The sequence below is a fragment of the Lolium rigidum genome, chromosome 7, assembly GCF_022539505.1.
Source record: "Lolium rigidum isolate FL_2022 chromosome 7, APGP_CSIRO_Lrig_0.1, whole genome shotgun sequence".
Lineage (NCBI taxonomy): Eukaryota > Viridiplantae > Streptophyta > Magnoliopsida > Poales > Poaceae > Lolium > Lolium rigidum.
In genome coordinates this window covers 347,920,343-347,930,836 of record NC_061514.1, presented here as the reverse complement: position 1 = coordinate 347,930,836, position 10,494 = coordinate 347,920,343, and the positions used below count along the sequence as shown (strand labels likewise).

The 10,494-nt window shown below is 43.9% G+C and overlaps 1 protein-coding gene across 1 annotated transcript; it reads left to right on the top strand.

Moving 5' to 3' along the window:
• The first annotated feature begins 218 nt into the window (after window positions 1–218).
• On the top strand, window positions 219–9,439 carry LOC124674637 (exportin-T-like). The gene is made up of 15 exons (XM_047210679.1): window positions 219–1,910; window positions 2,006–2,101; window positions 2,213–2,302; window positions 2,389–2,493; window positions 2,695–2,754; window positions 2,917–2,979; window positions 3,059–3,154; window positions 3,560–3,724; window positions 5,215–5,388; window positions 5,524–5,589; window positions 5,697–5,795; window positions 7,160–7,306; window positions 8,402–8,558; window positions 8,654–8,702; window positions 9,059–9,439. Exons 1-13 carry the CDS (start codon window positions 219–221, stop codon window positions 8,489–8,491), a joined length of 2,943 nt encoding a protein of 980 aa, XP_047066635.1. The 3' UTR covers window positions 8,492–8,558; window positions 8,654–8,702; window positions 9,059–9,439.
• The last annotated feature ends 1,055 nt before the right edge of the window (window positions 9,440–10,494 follow it).

The following is a 10,494-nucleotide window of genomic DNA, read 5'->3' as shown; positions in this document are numbered from 1 at the left end:
TCGCGTACCAAAACCCCTTAAAAACCCAAAAAATGAGCCCATATAAACCCAAAACAAGGAGAAAAATCTACCCACGACTAGAGCAAACAAAAGAGGAAAGGAGCGACGAGAGCAAACCCTCTTCTTCCTGCCCTGCCCTTGTAGGGAGTATATTAACCTCCGCGGCCGCCTCCGCCCCTCTCTTTCCCCGTCTCCGCCCCCTCCACTCAGATTCCTCCATGGACGACCTCGAGAAGGCCATCCTGCTCGCCTCCGACTCCCCCGCCGCCGCCGGGGCCTCCCCGGCCATCCGCGAGGAGGCGCTCGCCTTCTGCGCCCGCGCCCGCGACGAGTCCCCGCCCTCCTCGCTCCTCCGCCTCTGCCTCTCCGGCCTCGCCTCCTCCCCCCACGCGCACGTCCACTTCTGGTGCCTCCAGTCCCTCCACGACGCGCTCCTCCGCCGCCGCATCGCCCTCCCCGACGACCTTGCCCTGCTCCGCTCCTCCCTCCTCTCCCTCGCCTCCTCCTCCAACGCCGCCTCCCCGCCCTTCCTCCGCAACAAGCTCGCGCAGCTCATCTCCCTCCTCGTCCGCCTAGACTACCCGCATGTCTACCCCTCCTACTTCCTCGACCTCCTCCCGCCGTCCCCGCCGCACTCGGGCCCGACCGACATGTTCGCCCGCGTCCTCATCTCCATCGACGACGACCTGCTCTCCCAGGACTACCCCCGCAGCGCCGACGAGACCGCCGACGCCGGCAGGGTCAAGGACGCCATGCGGGCGCAGTGCGTGCCCCAGATCGCCCGCCACTGGCACGACGCTGCTGGGTCCCTCCGTGCCGTAGACCCTCCCACCGCCGCCGTAGCCCTTGATGCGGCGCGCAGGTGCATCTCCTGGATCGATGTCGCGCTGGTCGCCAACGATGTGTTCGTTCCTCTTCTGTTTGACATTGCGCTGTCCCCTGGAACCGCTGCTCCACTCGCCGCTGCCGCCGCGGGATGTCTTTCTGCTGTGGCTGCCAAGAGGATGGATGCAAGGGCAAAGGTGGCCTTGCTGAGGTCACTCTTGTCTGCGCAGCAGGGGCTCGGTAGCCCAGACAGCGGGTTAAAGATGGCGACTCTGGTGACGACTTATGCTGCCGAGGCTCTCGAATGTTACCGCAAGCTTGGCCCTGGTGATGCCGATGGAGCCGCCGCGTTGGAGATGCTCGAACAGGTGCTACCGGCTGTTTTTTCAGCGGCGGAGAGCGCTTATGACGACGATGTTGATTCTGGTTCCGTGCTCGATTTCTTAGCTGGGTATGTCAGTACCATGAAGGCTCCATCAGAGAAGCAGCTAGGGCACCTGGGACGGATCTTAGAGGTGGTGCGGCAGCAAATGTTATATGATCCAGTGTATAGGGGTCATCTTGATGTGCTTGACAAGATTGGGAAGGAGGAGGAGGACTTGATGGCGGAGCAACGCAAGGATCTAGTGGCATTGTTCAGGAACATTTGTAAAGTGGCGCCAGCGGCCACACAGCAGTTCATAAAGGGGTTGCTCGTGACAGCGCTCTCATCTGCAGAAGCTACCGTCGAGGATGTCGAGGTCACTCTTACCCTGTTCTACCGTCTTGGGGAAATAGTGGGGGAGGAAGAGATCCGTACTGGGACTGGGCTGCTCGGGGAGCTTGTGCCCATGCTCCTTTCTGCGAGGTTCCCGTGCCACACACACCGTCTAGTTGCGTCGGTGTATCTCGAGACAGTTACCCGTTACATCAAGTTCATGCAAGAGAATGTACAGTACGTGCCACACCTTCTTGCCGCTTTCTTGGATGAGCGTGGTATACACCATCAGAATTCCATTGTGAGCCGCCGGGCAGGATACTTGTTCATGAAAGCTGTTAAGTTGTTGAAGGCAAAGCTAGTGCCTTACTTGGATACCATCTTGCAGGTCTTTCCTTATCCTTTTTTATAGATCTACACATCATCTAGTCTAGTTTATTATTCTAGATCTGAGGCTGTTTATGTTTTGTGAGTTAATAATAGACCTTGGAAGATGTCCTTGGACAATTCACTGCTATGGACTGGGCAAATAAAGAGGCAAAGTTCTCCAGCTCAGAGGATGGCAGCCAAATTTTTGAGGTGCATTGTCCGTTTGTCTCTATAACCCAAATTAGTTTGCACCCAGCTGTTCATGTTGTTCTGTAGTTGGGAATACTGAACTTGGACCAGTGCCATGTTTTCCTATTTCAGGCTGTTGGGTTGTTGATCGGTATTGAAGAGCTGTCACCAGAGAAGCAGGTTCAGTGCTTGACAGCTTTGCTGAATCCTCTCTGTCATCAGGTGACTGTTTCCCTTTTACGTAATATGATAGCTTTAGTTCTCTAGTAAAGGAAAAAACTCACTGTTGTAACTAAAATCAATTGCAGATTGAGTCGCTTGTAGTGGGTGCCAAAACACAAGGACTTGAAGAATCTTCACCAAGAGCGATGAGTCTTCAACAGATTGTTGTTGCATTGAATATGCTCACCAAGGTATGCTTTGTACACCTAATAAGAAATGAGAAATGGCACATTATGTATTATGGGGGATAATTTGTTGGGCCATGTATGGTAATTTCTTTCATGTTATATTTTCTGATATAGTCCTGATTTACTCAGTGTGCAAATTCTTACTTCTGTACATGGCAAGTCATTTTTTACCACATCCTTACTGGATTCTGTTGTCTGTTCCAGGGCTTTAATGAACGTCTCGTGATGGTAATTAGGCCAACAATCGGGGTCATGTTCAAAAAGGTAAACTCTGTCATTCTGTACTTTCATATTTTTTACTTAAGCATTTGTTTGGTGATGTTTGCATGTCGCTAAGTAGCATATGCAAGTGGCAAATAGAGAAAACATTTGCTAAATCCTTGATCAGTCAAACCCTTGATATTTTGCTTACCATTTTGTTTTCAGACCCTTGATGTTGTTTTACAAATCCTTGTTTCATTTCCTAACGTGAAGCCCCTACGATCAAAGGTAAATCTGAACCTGTTTGTTTAAGATCTTCCTTAGTTCTCTTTGGATGATTAACCACTTTGAACTTGTGCAAATGCAGGTCATATCCTTTCTGCACCGCATGATTGAGATATTAGGAATCTCGGTGCTCCCATGTATTCCAGTCGCACTAAGACAATTGGTGGTTGATAACGAGGTATTTCTTTGCTTTCTTTGCTGATGTCTGGTACCTGTAGCACTTAGATTTCTTTTCTCAGTAACAGTTCAGCCTTGAGAAGTATTTCTGTGAGGAAAGGCGTAGGGGAATGATCCTAGTGGTATATAATAAAATGTAATGAAAAACATAAAGTTGTTTATTGATGTTCCAAATGCCAAACAGCAACGTAGAACCCAATATGATTAGGATGATGACATTGCACAGTTCTCTTCTCAGTTACTCTCATCTCTTGGGTATACTTGCACGTATTTCTCATATCTGTTGAACTTCATATTATTATTTCAAGAAATATTCTGTCATCAGTGCACTCTTTTATTAAAAAAATGCAGCTAAATATATTTTGCTCCACTGGGCTGCTTCACATCATTATTTGTTTTCATACAGGCAAAAGATATGGTGGAATTCCTTGTGCTGATAAACCAGATAATATGCAAGTTTAATTCTTCAGCAAGTGGAATACTGGAGGATGTCTTTCCCACTATTGCAAGTCGTTTAGCTGTGATACTGTCACAAGATGCCTTTTCAACTGGTCCTGCAGGAAATACTGAGGTAGAGTTAATCACATCTAGAAACGTAGTTTTTTTTTTTCCTTCACTTCTTGCAGATTCTTGTTCTTGTTTTCGTCTCCGATCCTAAAATGCCAAGTACTAGTGTCTTCTGAATGTATCAGATATAGGGATGTGCCACATGGCCCTCTTCGTCACTCATGGTCGTTGTACCACCTTTCTACTTTGTTTCTTTCTGATGGTGTAACTCCAGCTAACATCTGGCAAAACTACCGACCAACATAGAAACTTGTATTTGCTTTCCAGAACTGGCATTTTAACCATTGTACTCGGTGATACAAACTTGCAGTGGTATTACCTTCAGTGGCCATTCCAACTTGACTAAATTATTCATCCAGCACCCGAAACTGCATTTGGGGCTTGCGGTTTTTGATTTTTGTTACTCCCTGAATATAAGCCAGTGATGCAAATATAAATAGCAATTATGTTGTGTTATACATCACCTCTCCTTGTGTTGCTAGCTTTTGTCCCTGGCTAGTTTGTTACCCCTACCTAGGCCTGGGCATTCGGTTCCCCCGAACTGATTCGATCGGTTCCTCGGGATTAAAAGAATGTCTGTTTCTAGAATTCGCTGACCGATCGGTTTCGTTGAAAAACAATAACCGATACTTTGTCCCCCGCAACTTTGGTTTGGTCCTCAGTCAGGAAACGCAACTTTGGTTCGGTCCTCAGTCAGGAAATGCAACTTTCGTGGAACAGCACTGATTCTTAGGTAACGCAGGCATCACAATATAATTACTTCAAAAATTGTCAGCGCAGCTCATAGGAAGCCACATCGTCGTGCACAGGTTGAACCGTCCTTGAGCCCTTGCATTGCCCTGCCAAGCTTACTGGTCGCAACCAGAACATACTGCAGAGCATGGTAGAGGAAAAAAGAGGGGCAAGGGAGAGCCTTAAAGAGGAACGAGATGCGCTGTAGGTCGCCGGGAAGTGGCCGTCGTCTGTCGCTGGAAAGGGGCTGCTGTTGGTAGCAACGGTGGAGAGCAGGAGGTGGTGCACAGGGAGGCAGCCAGGGTTAGGTAGGCGAGCAATTGCTGGGAAATTGGGGATCGAGTGGGGACTTGGGCTGGGGCTGCATTGATAATCGAGACTTGAGAGAGACATGAAGTCACTTCACGTAATGGGCTGGGCTGTTATTTGGGCTGCTCCAGCAATTATCTAGGTTCTTCGGCCAATTTGGTTAACTGCAGCCCGTGACTGAAGTAGCCGAACTAAATTCAGTTTTTAGAATCTGGGAACCGTGAAAGCAACCAAAATAATCGGTTTTGGCCATATCGGTCTTGGTTCTGGTTAGTTGAGGGTTGGTTTTCGGTCCTCGGTTTATTTCCCCACCCCTACCCCTACCGATAAATTCTACTTAGTTTGCTTATTCTGCCATGCGTCTTTTCTTTTTCTTAAATGGCAAAACTTTTTGGATGCTGGATGAATTGCATGGTTCCTTATAGGCTGTAATCATTTCTTATAATGTTGCAGGAAATGCGAGAACTGCAAGAGCTGCAGAGGACATTATACACATTCTTGCATGGGATGGTTACACATGATCTGTCTATGATTCTCCTTGCTCCTACCTGTACGCAGTATTTGGAGACTATAATGCAGTTGCTTTTGTATACATCATGCAGTCATAAAGATATCCTACTTCGGAAGGTGAGTATCCCAGTTATCTTGATGAACTATCTTTCTTCCTATTATTGATATTCCCTCTTTTTTTTTTCTCTTTGAGAGGAAATTATGCTCACAACTTCCAAGGTTCGCTTATACATTGATTTTGGTTTTGTTTAGGCGTGTGTGCAGATTTTTATCAGACTCATAAAAGACTGGTGCACTACGTCCAAAGCTGATGATAAGGTATTTCTATGTTCACTTCTTTAGATCTGATGCCTTTCAGTGTCTCTTCAGTACCTGGACTCATAAGTCTCATATGTTCTTGTTATGTTATTTTCTTGTTTCAACAGCTTCCTGGCTTCCGAGTGTTCATGATTGAGAAGTTTGCTACTGGTTGCTGTTTATACAGTGTCCTTGACAAATCATTTAATTTGCGTGATGCAAATACGGTAATAATCTTGCAATTCTTGCATGTACTGTGTTGAAAGTAAACCTTTGCATCAGTTTTTTGGTTGTTTGTCTTTGGTTCTATTTGAACCTCAATAACCTTAGTAATGCCCATGTTGGCTGGAGTTATAGGCATCACATTTTGCGAAATACTGCAACTTTCAGTGCCGATAGTTTCTTATTAGTATATGACATTGGTAGTTAAGTTAAATTTCTGACCGCTGCCTAACATCAGGCTTACAAGAGACTATATAAATTTTAGATGACCTTACTTTTTCATCGTATTGAGTCTGTAGTCATGTAGGACATATCAGCTTTCTTAATTATGCTCAGATTTTTAACTCATCGAAATAAAGATTTAGTTCTGCCATAGTAGCAAAAATTCTAAAACTTGCACTTTGTAATAAATCAAGCTGCCCGTTTAAGTTGTAGATCCTCATAGTACTAGTGGTGTTTGGAGGGATGATCCCCCTGAATTCTTAATTTCCCACCTTGTGGATGATGTAACTCTCTTTGATTAATAAAAGTTTGCTTGCAGTAAACATAGTGGTGTGAAACCTCTATTTTCGTGATGTTCTAATGCGCAGTGAGTTATATTAAAATATTGTTAGCCACATGACTTTTTTCTATATATATATCCAATTTTCTAACCGGACCATCCTTAGAGATTACCTCACCAGCTTGGGTCGTTTCCCTTGTGGGGACTGGTGGTGGTCGGATGTAGAGGGGTGTGTGGAAAAATTATCCCCAGCGACATGTTCCAGATTATCTTAATGCGTGGCATGTACCTCATAGGATAAATTTATGTTATTTCAATTCTCAGCTGCACACTATATCAAGTTGGGCTTTGGCATAGAAGAGAGTACATATTTCTCTGCACAGAATTTGAAGCTGATCTGTTAACTTTGCTACTATGCAAGGGATTGCAAAATTGTTAGTTATTCAGTTTCCTATGACTGATACAGTTGTACCAAAACAATATGATGATTTGGCATCCTAGGCAAGTACTTATTGCTTCCTGATGATGGAGTTGATAATTAGAGTGCTAGTGTATCCAAACTGAGCATGCACTCATGCAGTTGAAACGGTTATATCGGTTTATCTGGAATCATTGATAATTATTAGGGTGCTTGGTATCAAAACTGAGCATGCTGTAATGCAGTTCAAACAATTATATCGGTTAATCTGGAATCAACTGTAACATGGACTCCATAGAGCACCAGTATGTATGATTGTTTGTTTCAGAACTTTGTGCAATCATTTAACATCATTACTGTAGTAAAAATCTGCACGCTGTTGTATGCTGATATACTGATAATTTTTTTGATGTTCAAAAGCTCCATCTTATCGTTTTTTTTTCCTGTAGCTTGTTCTCTTTGGTGAAATTGTGATGGCTCAAAAGATTATGTATGAAAGATTCGGGGAGGACTTCGTTGTAAATTTTGTAGCAAAAGGTCTTCCAGAAGCTCACTGCCCACCAGACCTAGCTGAACAGTACTACCAAAAGTTACAGGCATGCTCATTATCTTGACCTTTTTTTGTTTCTTGTTTGTAATCTATATGTATATCTATGAACATATGATGGCTCCCAGGACCCCCCCCCCTGCTCTGGAACGGAAATTCTCTTGTTTATTTAGAGAAAAATAGAAGAATTTACAGCTGTACACCACTTATCTTGTCCAAGCCAGATTCTAACTCTGCAGATTAATTAGACACATATCAACTTTACACATAGTATTATATTAGTACAACAAATACAATTTATGCTTCAGTCACAGGCTTTAGAGTGCATAGCAAATACGACTTATTCTACTAGTACATTAGTTCACAGATATATTTCAAGTTGTAAACATATGAGTTTGTAGTACATTGCTTGATAGCAGCAAATACTACTTATTCTAGTACATTAGTTCACAGATATATTTCAAGTTGTAAACATACGAGTTTGTAGTACATAGATAGCCGCAAAGTTAGCGGGTCATTTTGCGAGCTATTGTCATCTTGGTGGATGTGCCATCAGGATGACGTTCAAGTTTGCAAACTGTTATTAGTATCACCTAGCAACTCAAAATTAAACGAACCGTGAGATGTATTGACACGCTGAGCATTTAGCTCTTGACTGACTTCACGGTAATGACGATTGGAAAATCCTTGGATATCAGGGCTGCTTCATCGCTTGGGGATGATTGCTGGCCTGTGGGATCCATAACTGGTGTGGTTGGAGACGATAGTGGGGGTAGGGCCGACTCTTTGGTTATTAGGGAAACTAGAGTTTATTGATTCATTGATTGTTGGGAATTGGGATCCCTAGTGCTGGGGACCAAGTTCTAGTGTCTATAGGGTTAGGCTTGGTTCCCTGATGTGTCAGTTTATATCCAATTAGAGTTGGTTCCACACAGCTCTAGTTGGGCTCAGTCTAGTCATCTTTTGTTTGACCTGTTGCTTTGGGAATGCTGTCATAGATTTCATAATAACATTGGCAAGTCAATGATGTCATCTTTTTTTTGGTCCTTTTACTCTGGGAAGGGGTTTCTTTGTTAGGTGGAATAGTAACAAATTAAACCTTCACTTCTATTTCTTGTTGTAATAATAGTTCTCTTTTCAACAGGGAAATGATACAAAAGCATTCAGGTCATTCTATCAATCACTTATCGAGAAAATAAGACAACAGCAGAATGGGAGTCTTGTATTCAGATAGCATCATTTGATTCATTTGCTATCTGTTTGCCAGTAGAAGACTCTGCAGCTGTATGATTTGAGTATAGGTAGTTATTTCTGACATATCTACGTTGTTTTTCCCATCTTTTTTTGCCACTATTCTTTCATTCCTACTCTTGGCTAAATTCATTAAATATTACAGGTTAGTTGTATCAACAATGTATATAAAGCTCCATTTCTGAGGTTGGAAGGTATTTTTCTTGGCTTTCACATGTACCTTCTTTTTATATTCTTCGAGAACTGAAAACCGTGTTTCGTTTTGGTCAATACTTCCGTTCCCATAGTCTTACACTGGTTTAACTTATAGAGGTTTCTAAGAGCAGAAATCCCAAATGCATTTATCATGAACCCCGTAGAAGTGTACTCCATAGCAGTGTGATGCATCTTATTAAGTTTTTCGTCATAGTCTCTGTTTCATGTTTTTGATTAGATGGATTGCAATTGCGGACATCTTCAACAAAATGAATTATCAGCACATAGTCCAATCAATCCACATTTTAGTTTGGGCTGGCTGCATATAATTGAATTTGTCTTTGTGTGCTTGCAGATGTATACTGCGGGAGCATTTTTTACAGAATATGTCTGCTGTTCACCGCGTGTCACTGAGTTGCATTGAAATGTGACCCCAGAGTTCTGATGAGAAAATACAGGGTTCCATTTATTCGTTTCGAGGTTTCTCCACAAAGTGGCAATTTGTTCTGCTACCAGGGCTTCAACTTTTGTAAGGTGATCGCAGTGAGCTAACAGTTCGGGTAGAGAGTGTGCATGTAGGCTGTGTTTTTCCTGACAGAAATTGTCGCACCGCCTGTTGTCGTGTACCAAATTTTGCCAATCTGCTGTGGTTTCCACCCCATTTAGTCAGCTGGGGTGTTGTACAGATTCTACAATATAACTGCGCCGTAATGTCTATGGTCACCTCTTTCGTCCATCTGATGATCCCCTCTTTCGTCCAGTCATCCAGTGATAGGAAAAGCATGGCATGCTGTTCATGCTGATTACACAAGGTTTGAGCTCTTGACATGTTCTCATCTCCAAGCTTGCGAATATGAAGTTTCCCTTCACTGTTTGCCCACATTTTCTGAGCTTTTTTTGAAACAAAGAACTGCATGATTGGTGAGATTGATGTGACTTCCATCCCTGTATTTGTCAAGTTTTACATCATTGTTAGGCAGCGTACATATGTGTATGGGAAGACAGAAAATAGGTTGGTGTTGTGACTGTTGTCTGAGTCTGTCTCCATTTTTTTTGGTCCCTGGTATTGCCAGGAACAGAAAATGCGTGCTAGAGACGGCTGTACATGTACATGCATTTATCGTGTGCCGTTGTACTTCGCGATGTACTACTAGCTTCAGGCTTCCAGTTACGTCAGGCTTCGTTCGCTTAATCCATAGGCCGTAGGGATTGATCTGGATTGTGCCTCAATCCCGGTTGTCTAGCTAGGGGAGAATGACACAAGAGGGCCGAGTGAAGGGACGCGGCGACAACCACATGTAGCCTACCATGAATTAACTGAACTGTTGGAAATGTACAAGGGATTAATGGGGGTTTGGGTCGAGCCTGGAGGGTAGGGATTAACCCAATCCATGTCTGGATCGATTCCACGTCTGGATTCAATCCCAGGAAAACGAGCGGCTGGTTTGGCCACACATACGCCGGTTAGTATGCTCTCCCAGTATTAATGTGTGGTGGCGTTTGCCTGTCAAACTCAGCGGTCAAACTCAGCGGTCTTGGGTCGTGTTCTTATAACTTTATCAGCCTTTTAAAGGTCAATGCAAACTCATGGTTATGTGGCACAGCTGGAAAGGAGTTCCTCCCAACGGAAAATGCCAAGCGGATATGGGACCATTGCCAACTACGATAGAACGGCATACCAATCAGAATATAGATATGCCAATAGTGGAACATCCGGATCATACAAATTACACAAGAGACAAATGGTGCACTCACCAAGATGAACTTTCCCTAACACCTTCCATTTTGCCA

Coding starts and splice junctions, on each gene's coding strand:
- LOC124674637 (XM_047210679.1), top strand. CDS start 219: ATGGACGACCTCGAGAAGGCCATCCTGCTCGCCTCCGACTCCCCCGCC. Junction 2,102..2,212: donor ATGGCAGCCAAATTTTTGAG/GTGCATTGTCCG, acceptor TTCCTATTTCAG/GCTGTTGGGTTGTTGATCGG. Junction 5,796..7,159: donor ATTTGCGTGATGCAAATACG/GTAATAATCTTG, acceptor TTTTTCCTGTAG/CTTGTTCTCTTTGGTGAAAT.